Source organism: Vicugna pacos, chromosome 9 (assembly GCF_048564905.1).
Source record: "Vicugna pacos chromosome 9, VicPac4, whole genome shotgun sequence".
Classification (NCBI taxonomy): domain Eukaryota; kingdom Metazoa; phylum Chordata; class Mammalia; order Artiodactyla; family Camelidae; genus Vicugna; species Vicugna pacos.
Window position 1 is genome coordinate 8846356 of NC_132995.1, and position 13546 is coordinate 8859901.

General features: G+C 54.5%; 1 protein-coding gene across 2 annotated transcripts; it reads right to left on the reverse strand.

The window, feature by feature from the left end:
- Positions 1-313: 313 nt before the first annotated feature.
- Positions 314-12990, reverse strand: VASP (vasodilator stimulated phosphoprotein). 2 transcript variants are annotated; one of them, XM_015242960.3, is made up of 13 exons: positions 12634-12990; positions 5692-5863; positions 5454-5619; positions 4338-4431; positions 3782-3825; positions 3424-3665; positions 3176-3276; positions 2574-2625; positions 2378-2411; positions 2116-2161; positions 1877-1967; positions 1287-1344; positions 314-1158 (listed from the first exon to the last, which is right to left on the reverse strand). In XM_015242960.3, the coding sequence occupies exons 1-13, from the start codon at positions 12636-12638 to the stop codon at positions 1121-1123; spliced, it is 1143 nt and encodes a 380-aa protein (XP_015098446.1). In that variant the 5' UTR covers positions 12639-12990; the 3' UTR covers positions 314-1120. The 2 variants fall into 2 exon arrangements, with proteins under 2 accessions (XP_015098446.1, XP_006208623.1); XM_006208561.3 differs by having other exon boundaries at positions 2378-2414; positions 12634-12989.
- Between the last annotated feature and the right edge of the window lie 556 nt (positions 12991-13546).

Genomic DNA, 13546 nt, shown 5'->3' on the forward strand with positions numbered 1-13546 from the left:
AAGGGGCCAGAGTCACCCTTTGAGCCCTTTCTCAGATAGGGAAACTGAGGCCTGGGGAAAGCCAAGGGTCTTGCCCCTGGCTTTCTCGAGGGTGGCGAAGTGCTTGGGCCAGGGTGAGGAGTGAGGAGGCTGCCTGGTGAGAGGTACTGGGAGGAAGAGAGGGAGGCTGAGAGGGGGCAAAGGCCATCCTGGCTGCCGGAGCCTGAGGAAGGAGGTTCAAGTGCGAGGGAGGAAGATGAGAAGGCAGATTACTGGGGGAGGGAGGGGCCCCCTTCCTCATGAGCCCATCAAAATCACTCCAGAAATCTTAGCATTTATAAAAACTGGCAGATTTATTCTGCAGGGGCCCATTTTCAAGAAGCTAAAGGTGAAGGTGGGAGAGGGGAGGTTTCCTCCCCCTTTTCCTTTCTCCCTCATCTTATTTTCCCCAGAGGGTAAAAATGGTCTGGACCCCAAAACCTACCCAAATAAAAAAATCAAAAAACTGAGGTTCCAAAAAGTTACAGCATCTTAATTCCTCATAGAAAAAGGGAAGGAGCCAGAGGGAAGGGAAGTCCCGGTGTGGGGGGAGGCGCCCCCAGCCTTGGTGGGACATCCCCCCCATTAAATAGCTGTCTCAAATGGGACAAGCCTGGGGCACAGCATTAAAAACTTCCCACACCCTATTTTATCAAAACCAAAGAGAAAAAAATTTCCTCCCCCCAAACCTAAATATATATATATATTTTTTTTTCCTTAAAAAAACAAAACTTCAAAGGCATTAAGCATTAAAGTGAATCTAGAACAAGGGAATGTGAAATTCCCTCCTTCCTTCCCCCTCACTGTGGGGTTAATTGGTACATCCCCAGCAGAGGAACCAGCCCCAAGGGGATGGCAGAGGGGAAGGACCAAAGGGAGCAAAGGGTGGGGGCCTCCCCAGCCAATCAGCAGCCAGTATGGGTGTGGGCATGGTGCCAGGGAAGCCACACCCCCTTGGAATTTTCCAGGTGAGATGGGGAGTGGGGAAAATGCATTCCTGTGTAGCCTTCAGCCAATTCCAAGTCAAGTTGAGGCAGGGAAAGCAGGTGACAGGCAAGGGGATGTGCGGAAAGGAGAAACTGGATCTTCTGGGGCCCTGTGGTCAGGGGGAACCCCGCTTCCTCAGCTCCTGGACAAAGGCTGGAAGGAAACAAGGGGGCAGAGATCAGGGCAGAGCCTCCTCCCTCTTTTCTTCCAAAACAGGATTCTTTCCGAGGGCCATGATGCCTCCAAAATAAATCAACATTTAAAATAAAAAACAATCTCACCTTCAATTATTTCCTCTTTCACTTTCTGCAATTCCTTCCTCACCTCTTCCAGAAGCTCCTGAAAATAATGTGGTGCAACCAATCAGGAAGGGTACCTGGACTTGCAGAAGTGAATCCCCCCTTTCTTAATGACTGAGGGGCCAGAGGAAGGAGGTTCTAGAACCTCATCACACACAGACCATGACATCACAGGCAAGGCCATAGAGTGACTGAGAATTCTAGGGGAGAATTCTGGATCCTTGGAGCCAGAAGAAAAGTACTGGAGAACATCCAGTACCAGGGTTGGCAAAGACATTCCAGTCTCCTGTCAACTCCGATTGGTGATAAATGTCTGGGGCCAGTGTGCTGAAAAGGATTCTGGGTACTCATCAGGAATGAGTGCAGGGTCACAGGCACTGGATAAGGGAGTTATGGTGTCTGTGTCATCACCAATCTTATCCAATCTCTCCATTTCTTAGACCAGAAAACTGAGGTTTCCAAGGCCTTTTCTAGAATCACATGGCAGAGTCTGAACCCAGATCTCCTTTCTTCCTGTAGCCCCTTTCTATCCCCAGAGACCTCACCTCCAGCCCCCTCTCCCCTCAAGCTACCTGTTTGACCCTTTCCAGGTCTGACTCATCATTGGAGCTGGGCGTAGAGGGGTGGGCCTCGGAAGTGGTCACTGAAGAAGATGACTTCATCCTGGGAGAGTTGGTGTGGTTGGGGCAGAAATGAGGTTAAAGAGAGGGTCTGCCTCCCTTACCTCCCATTCCTGGTCACACTGTTCCTCTCTACAAATTTGGCAAATCCAACTATTTCTGGGGGTGGGGCCCCAATATTGATGGCCCACCTTGGCAAGGTTGTGCTGTTCTTCTCCCAGGGTCTCCGCACAGATTCTGGGGGAAAGGCAATAAATCAAAAAGATCAGGGACAAGGAATGCTCTGCCTCAATCTTTCTCCCCGAGCCTCATCAGCCCCTGTTCAAAGAACCATCTCAGGAGAGTACAATACCCAGCGTTATTTGTATAGACTCTCCCATGAACGTGTGCTATATGTGAGGAGAGGGTTGGGACTTGTAGTTCCTGTAACTAGGGTGGGCTTATCACACTTACCACAGTGGGCTGGGACTCTGGCCTCTGGCTCCTCCTGCTGGTGGGAAATAAAACTGTCATGCGCCAGGGACCACTGCACCTCGGCTGACTCCTCTAGCTTCAAACCCAGCCCATCCCTATCAAAGCCCCTTCTCCAGTACCCCTACCCAAAGGGTACAGCCCAAGGTGTATATGGCAGGAAGAGCCCCTAACTCACATTGGCGGATTCATCCTTGGCGGGTTTCTCTCCAACTTGTGTGGCTTTCCTTCTGCAAGAGAGAAAGGCAAAAACAGAGGGCTTCAGCAACTCAGCATTTCCCCTCTCCAGAGTTCTGGAAAGGTGGATTCTAGGGTGCAGAGTTCTGGAATTGGTCAAGGTTAAGAAAACTTTAGTTTTAGAAGTTAAAGAGAGTGCTGTTCTCAAATTAGGGTGGGGGTTTTAAGATTTCCACATTTGGGAATCACAAAATTCTAAGGGCAGAGGACTCTATCTTAGACCGCTGAGATTTAAGGAATCAGAGTTCCCAGATTCTGAGGCAGGATCTCCTCAGGTCCTAGAATTCTGGGTTTTGAACATTCTAGAGGATACCTAGGTGGTTGCAAATCTCAGCTATCTCAGGAGAATGCAGTCCCCATCATTATATCCCAAACCTGGCTATCAAAGGGGGAATTTTCACCCAAAGAAACCAACTAAATGGGAATGTGCGCCCTCCCACCACCTGACCCTACAGAACTGGAATCTCCAAATGGTAACTGTAGGCCTGAGGGTTTGATCCCAGGGCTTTCTATGACCTTTGAGGACTCCAGGCTCAGGCTCACCTCCGGGCCAGCATGGCGTTCATCTCCTCCATAAGCCCCCCGCCAGTGCTTCGACTGCTCTCAGCTTTGGGAGCCAAGGATGCCCCTGGGGCCTCCTCCTGCTGGAGAAATTACAGAGAGGAGGGGACTTTATGGTTAGGCCTCCTGGCCTCCCAGCCCTCCTGTGAGGCTTCCAGGCAACTCTGGCCTCAGTCTTGTTATTTCTTCAGGCCCTGTCACCCCACACTAGCCATTCTTGGTCCCCTCACCTTGCTGACTTTCCTGAGTTTGGCTCCGGCAATGGCTGTGGCCAGGCCAGGGGCCCCGGTCCCTCCACCACTGGGACCTTGTGCTGCGGGGAGAGGGGGTGCAGGGGGTGGGCCTGCCCCTGCTCCATGGCCCGCAGCCGAGACCCCTGAGGAGGAGATACCAGGGGGTGGGGGAGGACCTGGAGGAGGGGGAGGTCCAGGAGGTGGGGGCGGTCCCCCAGCCGGGGGAGCAGGTGGGCCTCCTGAAAGAAACACAGAAAAGGAGGGGTGCTGAGAGAGAAGCCTCCTTCTTTGTTGTCCGGCTGGCCCCCTCCCTCTGCGGCGGTCCCCAGACCCCTGAGGCCAATCGAGCAATCACCTGCATTGGAGACCCTGCGCTCCATGTGCTCTGCCTGCTGCTGCCTGGGGAGGGATGATGAGCTGCCGTCAGTCAGGGCCCCGAGGATGGCCAGCAACCTGCCAGATCGTCCCTCAGAGGATCGGCCCTCGGAGGTCTCCGGCGAGGCTGGCCCCTAAGCCCCCCTCGTGCCTTCCATCCCCCAGGAGCCCACGAAAGGGTTGCGGGGGAGGCCAGGGACAGGGCAAGACCTAGATGCAAGCATTCTAGTCCTCCGACCTTCACCAACATGTGAGTTACAAAATGCCCAAGATCCTTTAAGCAAGCAAATTCTGGACTATGGGATTCTGGGGGACCAGGATTTCAAGGGTCAGAAGGTTCTGCAACTCTGGGCATCAGGACTTTTTTAAACTCCAGGAGGTGGGAGTTTCTGAAAGTTGTCACTTTCTAGTCCCCTGGGAGTTGGAACATTCTGGAAACTGAAAGTTGAAGAGTTCTGAACTCTAGGAGTCAGGGTTTCTGGAACACCCTAGAACTCTGGCAGGGGTAAGGTTCCCCATCCAGGGACTGGCCCCACCTTTTCTGTTGCTCCACCTCCTCTGCGGAGGGGCCGTTCTGGACGGACCAGGTAGGAGGTGCTGTAGGTGGTGGCGGGGGCGGAGGCCCTCCTCCTGGAAAGTAAGAGGGAAGGCTGGTGAGTCACCCCGGAACCCAGCCCTACCCCTAGGTGTGATTCCCTCAGCTCCCCCAGGCCTCCCAGGAACCCTGACAACCCAGGCTGGGGTGTGAGGTGGGCACTATGAGGATGCCCAGGTTACAGGGGGGACAGGGAAGGTGCAGAGGGAGCAGTCACTTGTCCCGAGTCCAGCAGACTGGGATTTGCAGGAACAAGACTTGAATTCCAGCTGACTCCAGCATCCAGACTCTTACCCACTGTCACAGAAGTTCAGAACCCCCACCTGAGAACCCACAGCCTCCTCCACACCCGCCCTCAGGCCTCTGGCTCCCATGTATTTTTCTGTGCCCCACACAAACAAGCCCCTCCCCACTGGCAGTGAAATTGCTCCAGGAAGCAAGCACACCCCCACCATTTGGTGATCTGAAATTCTACAGCAGCGACCCCAGACCCCAGATGCACAGCTATCACCTAAAGCCTTGCTCCTCAAAGTTCTGTTTGTGGACCAGCAGCCTCAGCATCACTGGAGAACGTGCTAGAAATGCAGAGGCTCAGGCCCCAGCCCAACCCATCTGAATCAGAATGTGTATTTTTCTCAGATGACTCGTGGGCACGTTCAAGTTTACGAAATACCAACTGGAGTTTTTTCCCCCTGAGTAACGTTGCCTGAAAGCTAATTGATGATGACGTAAGTCAATACAATGGTTAGAAAGGGGACAGAGAGCCTTCTAGGGGCTGGAAATACCTAGATCTTGATCTGGGAGGTGGTCACACAGGGGTGTGCATGTGTGCATGTGTAAAAATTCATGGAGCAGAGTGTACTCTTAGAAACTGTGCATTTTATATGTGGGTGCACACGGGGGCACACTGGAGCCCACAAAATCCTCATAATAGTTCTTCACGGTAGCAGTGAATTAACCCCATTTTCAGATGGGTAAACTGAGGCCCAGGTGGTAAAGTGGTGGCCCCAGGTCACAAGGCAGGGCTCAGTGGTCCCCTCTGTCCACTGTCTCTAACCTTCCAGTGCTTCTAGGGCACTGGCCATGCCGGCGGCGAACTGTGTTGCGTCCTCCTTGCTGCCGAAGTTGAGGCCCCAGACCTGGCGGGCGTCACGCCACTGGTGGAAGTTGGGGGTGGCCTGGTTATACTTGACACCACGGACGATGGCACAGTTGATGACCACCTGGCAGGAGGGGAAAGGTGGGTGAGAGGTGGTGGGTCCAGCCCACAGAAGGGGAGGGGAGGGAAGACTCACCTGCTGGTCTGGCTGCATCTTCCGACCGACCACCCGGAAGGAGTTGGCGGTGGGGTTGTGGTAGATCTGGACGCGGCTGAAGGCCTGGGGGCCCGTGCCAGCAGGCATCCATCGCTTGTTGTTGTCATCATAAAGCATCACAGTGGCCCGGCTGGAGCAGACGACAGTCTCACTGCCGGGAGGGGGAGAAGCGGAGAGGGGCTGTTAGCACAGGGGAGCCTGGCACCCTCCCTCCAGGGGCCAGTCACCCTCTCCATACAGGTACCCCTGGGAGAGTCAAAGACACAAAGACAGTGTGAGAGGAGGAGGGACCCATGGAGAGGCAGAGGCAGACAGGCGGATGAGGAGAGAGGGTTGGAGACAGACCCTCGAGATCAGATAGACGAGGAGAAAGACTGGGAGAGAAAAAGAGGCGGGACAGAGAGACAGACAGACTGGGAGAGAGACAGACAAACAGGGGATGTGAGACAGACGCGGAAAGAGAGAGAGACAGTCAAATGGAGAGAAAGAGACAGGAAGAGGAAGAGTCAGACTGGAAGAGACAAACATACAGAGATGTGAGAAAGGGAGTCGAACTGACAGAGTGGAGGTTGACTGAAAGACACACAGAGGAATAGTGGGGGGAAACAGGTGGAAAGGTAGGGAGCAGAGAGAGACAGTAGATGGAGAAAGACAGGGAGACTGGGACAGTCAGAGAGAGATGCAGAGTGAGAGCCAGAGGAGGGGGAGCTGGGAGGAGACAGAAGGGACAGGTCAGGAACTCGGGGCAGCGCTGGGAACCAGTCCATGCCTGGTGCTCTTGGAGCCTCAGTTTCCCTATATCTGATGGGGTGCTTGGACCCCCACCCTACCTCCGCCCCCACTCCCCACTGGGTAGGAGGAAGCTGAGGCTTGGAGAGGGGAAGGGTGAGGCTTGCAACTAGCTGGAGACCGAGGCTAGATCTTACTTAGGCTCTTCCACTTCCTGCCGCCCCCCCATCCATCCACCCCGCCTCTTCCCGGGCACCAATGGCCATCAGCAGACACTCCCTGCTCCATGCCAGGCAGTGACCCAGACAGCCCCGGCCCCACCCTCCAGTGCAGGAGAGGGTCCAGTCTGCAGACAGTGATAACCCAAGGCAGGCTTGGGGTTTTTTTTTGGGGGGGGGAATTGTAGTTTATTGAAACTCAACTCAAAAAATACAAGATGCTGTAGTGTGCAGTGTATTACACAAAGCCCACTCGAGTGCACATCCGAGTCAAGTAAGAACCCCACATCCCTTTCCCTAGCCCTCCCACCCTGCCTGTCCCAGCCTGGGGGTCAGAAAGATCTTCCTAGAGGAGGTGACATCTGACTTAGCCTTTGAGGGAGGGGTCAGTAAACTGGTTCAGGGTTCAGGTTTCAAGATCGGACATCCACAGATCTAGGCACAAATTCCCGCTGGGCCACCTACTCCATGTGAGTCAGGCAAGCAACCTTCCCACATGAGAACTCATCTTCTTTGCCTACAAACTGGGGAGATGGCAGACCCCAACTCCCAGGGCAGTGGGAGAAGGAAATGAGTCTGGGCATGTCAGGCACTTGGCGCGCTGCCTGGCATGTGCTGAGGGCTCAGGGAGTATTGGTATCCCCTCCGTGGGCACCCTTAACAGGCACCACTGGGGCCCTGGACGGCCACTTCCCTCCTGCCCCGCTACCAGTCCTTCTGGGGAGGGTCAATGCCCTCCTCCCCAGATGAGGAAACTCAGGCTCCCAGACGGGAAGTGACTTGCCCAAGGTCACACAGACCAGGGGGAAGCATTAGTCCCTGCCCTACCCCACCCCCACTGGACTTTTTCCTGAAAAGAGGAAGTTGGTCGTCAGACGTTTCTGGGGAGAGAAATTATACCCCACGAAGGCTCTGTCTCTACCAGGGCTGGGGGCTGGGGCGTGACACTGACACTGTAAAAGGCAAGGCAGGGAAAGCCCCTCAGCAGACCCAGATCTGGGTTCCTAGGCCCGGAAGCTGAGTCCCCTGGACCTCTCCCCGCAAGTTTACTTAATTGGGGCCACCCCCTCTTATCAGGCATTGCAGCTGGTCAGATGCCCTAAGCCCTTTCCTCATAGTCTCTCATTTTAGTCTCACTGCAGCCCTTCTAGATGGGCAGTTTCATCCTCATTCTGCAAGGACTGCAAACAGAGGCCCAGAGAGGTTTGACTCGCCTGTGATCACACAGCTAGTAAGTAGCAGAGCAAGGATTTGAACCCAGGCCACCTGGCTCCCAAGTCCACAGTCTTAACCACAGGGGACTGTGTGGGTGCTGTTTGCAGACAAGCACAGCTCCAGGGGCTGTTTCTGGCTTCCACTGCCCCTGGAGGGCAGAGGTAAGGCCCCACCCACACCTGCCACCCACACCCAGGGCAGACTCTGGCCAGGTGCCCGGGGCCTTCGTTGCTACCCCACCCTGGCTGCACTTTGCTCTCCCAAGTGACCCTGCCCTGCTGAGTCTCTGATCTGGCCAGAGAGCTAGCACCTGCTGAGTGAACTCAGACTGGTCTTGTCCCTCTCCAAGCCATGGTGTCCCCATTACAGCAGAAGGATCCTGTTAAAACACAAGTCAGATCGTGTCCCTCCTCTTCTTGGAAGCTCCCATGGTGGCTCCCGCAGCATAAAAGCCATGTTCTTCCGGGGCCTTCATGATCTGTGAGATCTCTGATCTCATCCCTTCCCTCCCTCCAGCTTGCTGTTCCAACCCCACTGGCCTCTAGGCTGCTCCTTCAGTGTGCTAGATACCTTCCAGCCTCAGGCCTGTGCTCTTGTTCTCCCTCAACATGGATTTTCACCTCCTTCAGTTCTCTGTTTAGACGTCACCTTTTCTGAGAAGCCCTCCCTGGCTACCCTATCTAGAAAAGCTCCTCTCCTTCTCATTGCATATTGCACATTTCGTATCACGGATCCCTGCCCGACAGATCCTTGTCTATCTCTCCTACCAAAACGTCAGGACAGCGACGTTTCTGTTCACTGCTGTGTCCCTGGAACTTAGAATAGTGCCTACCTAGCACGTAGTAGGTATTCAACTGTTGTTAAATTAGCCACCGGTTAAAAAAAGGGAAAAGATTTAAAAATGGTAGCTGACATTTACTAGTTAGCCTTCCTCCCAGACACTGTTCTAGGTACTAAGCTCTAATTTCTACAATAAACCTTGCAATGACCTCCTGAGATGGACTCCGGTGCTTACCCTTTTTACAGATGGGGTACTGTGGCCACAGAGAGGTGAAGACAGTTATCTCAGGTCACACAGCAAATAAGCCAAGGGGCTCATATTTGAACACAAGTACCCCCCACATTCTTAACCTCATTTAAAGAGGAGGAAGCAGCTAAGCTGAATGTTTTTTTAAGGCAGGGTATAAAGTAGTGTGTATCAGAGGTTTATTAAAAAAAAAAAAGGTGGGGAGGCTATAAATACCTCTGCACACAGAGTGATGATATATGCAGAGGCTGCTTCTCAGGAGACTAACTGTGGCTGCCTGAGAGGCACTGGGGCACTGGGGGCCTGAAGAAGGAGGGAGGGAGGAAATGGACATTTCATACTGTTTACCCTTTTGAATTGCTTATGCCTTCTCTTTTCATTTTGTTTTGTTTTACCAGGGGCTGGTAAACTAATGCATTACTTAAGTTAAAAAGAAAAAAAAAAAAAGCCAGGGCGAAAGCTGGCACAGGAAATCCCACCACCAGGAAGCAGGGAGTGAGACTGAAATGGGGTCTCATCCCCTCAATGTGACATGAGAGCCTTAATTTACCCCAGCCAGCCCACAACTCCCCCCCTCCCCCTGCGAGTCCATCCATTCTGGAAAACTCTAGCATGTGATAGATAAACAAACGTTGAAGTCACCCCCTTGCTGTGCAACTTCCCCTCTCTGAGCCTTAGTTTCTAGCCCTGGAAACCAAAACTCAACAGGTTTGGTAAGAATTGAAAGAGATAAGAAAAGCCCTAAGGGCAGGACCTGGAATTTGGCACAGGCCCGTCCAAGGGTGCCCCAGGGTGCCGAGGGGCAAAACATGAGGGAGAGAGCTCCTCATCACTGGATGCAATCAACATAGTCTCTCTGGTTTACTCAAGGCCTCCAAGATTAGAGGTTTGCTCTTCCCTTTACCCCTTTGTCCTATAGCCCCTTACACCGTAAAACTTGTCATTCAACCTCCGCCCCCCAGCCCCCAGGCACACGCAACCTTTCCAAACTACAAATCTTCTTTGAAGCAACCCTGAATAGAGATCAAATCTAGGGTCTGTGGGGCTTGTGTGGGTTCACTTTAGTCCCTCCTCCCTGAAGGGCCTCAGTTCCCCCTAAGTGAACAGGAAGGTAACTGGGTTTCTTCTTCCTTATCGGCATCATCTTCAGTGTTCGTACGGTGAAAGCACGTTACTAGTTTTTGGTTTTTAAAGACCACTGAAGGTTTAATTTTCCATTTTCTCTAATAGCGTAAGAGTCCGGAAAGAGCCCTGAGTTCAAATTCTGGCTTGCCCACTTCCAAACTGACTTTTAATAGGCAATTTGCTTAATTTTTCTGGGCCTACATTTTCCCATCTGGGGAAGGGGGACAGTCATAATAGTATCAATCTCTTAGAATTACTTTGAGAATTAAATTTAATCAGGCACCTAGTACAATGCCTGGTACAAAGTAGATGCTTGATCAAATGGTCTCTCATTATTAAAAAAGAAAATAAAACAACAACAATTACTACTATTGGAAGAGGAAAGAAATGGACCAAATTCTTCTCCAGTCCCATCTGCCCTGAGATTCTCAGACCTCTGCCCTACTTCCCAGCCTTCCCAGAATCCCAGCTCAGAGTCCCGGCCACAGCAGACACTCAACAAATATTTGTTAAACTAGGAGAAAAAGAACTATATCTTGTAATTTTCCATCTTAACATCCTCTCTTCCAACTGCCCCTAGCCAAACCAGCCAGAAATCAGAGGATCCCAGTTCCCTTCCCTCCCTCAACACTGCTTAGGAATGTCTGAGGGGTTTTGGGTCAGGCCATCCTCTCTTTGAGCCTCAGTTTCCCCAGCTGCCACCATACAGAGGTGTGGGTCTTTTTGAGTCCTAGCTGTCCTGGGAGAAGGGGTGCAGCCATTTGGGGTCGGGTGTGGCCTTCCTCAGGGAAAACCCTGTCAGGAGGTGGGAGTGGCCCTCTGGTGGGACAGGCATAGGCACGACTTCTGCCACCCCCCAGGAGGTGGGAGGTCTGGCCCGGCCGGCAATAGGGGGGCCTGTGGGAGGGCCAGGGCCTCCGGGATGGGGGGGCGGGGTGCGGAGGCCGGCTGAGACATTGCTCCTGCCCTTTTACGGTCTCAGTGAGTGAGGCAGCACTAACTCGGACATCCGCCATCCGCCTTCCACCGTGCCTGGGACCGGAAACGCAAGGCGGGGCTGGGGGGCAGTGGGAGAGAAGAGTCCCCCGGGAAGAAGGTGAACGGAGAGAGCCTGACTCCCTAAAACGGACCCCTCTCCAGGACAGGGATGTTGCTATAATGGGGGAAAGGGTAGGCAGGAAGTCCTGTGGGTGCCCCCATGCTCCAAATTTCCCAACAGTCCCTTTACATCAGAAAGAACAAATGTGGGAGACGGATTCTCTAACGGTCGTAAAAAGGAATGCCACACATGTCAGAGGGCAGGGGTAGGAACGTGGGGGAAGTGGGAGGATGTGAGCACCAGAGGGTTAATCCCCAGACGTCCCCAGGGGCCTCCCCCTGAAGCTGGGGGCTTTGGGGCAGGAAGTCCCAGAGAGAGTAGAGGAAGGGAGATAGTATTGTCAGGCTCAGGCCTCAAGGGAGAGATTATGGGGGGCCAAGGGGAGGGGAGTTGGGGGGGCTAGTCGGATCCCCAGCCCGCACTGGCCCCGCCCTCAGGTGAGCCCCAGGAAAAGACAAAATCCCTGGGTCCCTTGGGCCCCCTTCCCCCAGGATTAAATTCCTGGGAAGATAGCTGGAACTCTCTGGGAAGCCTAGGTCCCAGGGGTAGAGGGCTATGACCTTGAATCTTTCCAACGCCCCCTCCTCCAACCGCACAACTCCGGACGGCTGGGGAAGGTGGGGGGCGGTGTTGAGAGGAGGGGGAGGCGCCGTGGTGGGGAAAGCTGCCTGTCCACAGTGCTCCTTGCCCGCCCCCCACACCAGCTGTCTCGACAGGTGAGTCAGGAAGACAAAGGCCCCCCTTCCCCTAGCTGCCGCGCCCCCTCCCTCCCTAGGGCCGCGCAGGTGGGGGAGAGGGGCCGCCCTTCTGGCCAGAGGCCGGGGAGCCGCCCTCGGCTCATAGCGCTCGCTCGGTCCTAGGCACAGCCTGTTTCAAGCAAATTGTAGGTAGGGAGCGGCGGGGGAGGGGAGTCCCAAGCAGACCCTCAAGGCTGCGTCTGGGTCCGTAGATCCGTCCGCACCAACCTCCTCCACAGGATGAGCCCCCCAAATTTAGGTGGTTAAGTACCCCCGAAGTTAAGGAGAAGATCCCTCTTGGGAAGACTTCTTACAGCGCCACGTAAAAGGGGACCCAGAAAACCAAGATCCACGTCTTAATCTCTCCTCCAGGTCCCAGGGACACCCCAAACTGGCCCCCTACAATCCCTCTCGGGGCCAGGTTGAGATTTGGGGAAGTCCGAGCCCTGCCTAAATTCTGGCCTCCTTGCGGGCAGTATCTACCAACTTGGAGGTTCTCTGAAAAAGTCTTTTAAAAATTCGGGAGTCCTCGGAGCGCCCCCAAATCTGAGGGATCCTAGAAGAACCTCACCGGCACCACCTGGAGCCTTGGGACTCAAGGGGAAAGTGGTCAATACCTGAAGCTCGTCCAAGGGGGCTCGGCCTCAAATTCGAGGCTCCCAGTGTCCTGTCCCCAAATTCCAGCCTGGAGCAAGCTGGGGGGAGGGGGACAAAGGCGGGGCGGGAGCCCGCGCCGGACGGGGAAGGATCTGGAGGCAATTCGTGGCTCACCTCATGGCTGCTGGGCGGGCGGGCGGAGCGCCCACGGGGTAGGTGCTCCCGGGGCGCCCCTAGCTCGAGGTTCAGGGGTTCAGGGCTGGCTCCAGGTTCTGCTCAGTCTCCCCCAGGGTCCCGCCCCATAGAGTCCGGCTTCCTGGGGGGAACGTGGACAGGGCCGGGGCGGGTCCTCAGGCGCCTCCTCCCTCTGGGGTTGTGATCCGGGGTCCCTCCTGCAGAAAGGGGGTGCGGCGTCCACTCCCCGGCGCGCCCCCTCGGCCGGCGGCGGCTACAATGTTACTCTTACTACTGTACTTCTCTTCGCTACATTTCGTTCCAAAATTCCACTCCCCACACCCACAATGCCCCGCGCCTTAAAGGGGCCGCGGACATCTCCAGGAGGTAGGGTTGGGAGGTGCAGGGTGCTTAACAGGGCGACGCGGAACCTTAGACTTCCGCTATTTCCCTCTTCCCCAATGTTACTGCATAGCAATGCACTCTGGGGGGGTCACCCCCAAATTAGGGGGGAAGCTTGGTAGAGGGGAAGGGATCCTTCCTTGATCCTTAGTTTACTCCCACGATGGAAATTCTTATGGGAATCTGAATGGGGGTACCATTTCTTCTGATTTCCCCGTCATCTTCTCCATTTCTTTACATTCTACTTAATTTGGGGGGCGAGGAGGACCCTCTGGTTAAGCATAGATTCTCTCAAATGTTCTCCCTTAAATCCTCCTGCCTTCGGACCCCGCAACGTCTCTCTTCTCTGCCAATTTATGAAGGGTTACTAAAGGGTGAATTCCCTCACCCCCTGCAGAGGAGGGGGATGGGTGGGGAGGGGCCCCACCCCTCTCACTGTCCCCCCACCCCCCGCCCGCCCTGGGAAGGTGAGGAGGAAGTGGGCCGAGGGGGTGCGGCCGGCCGCTGACTC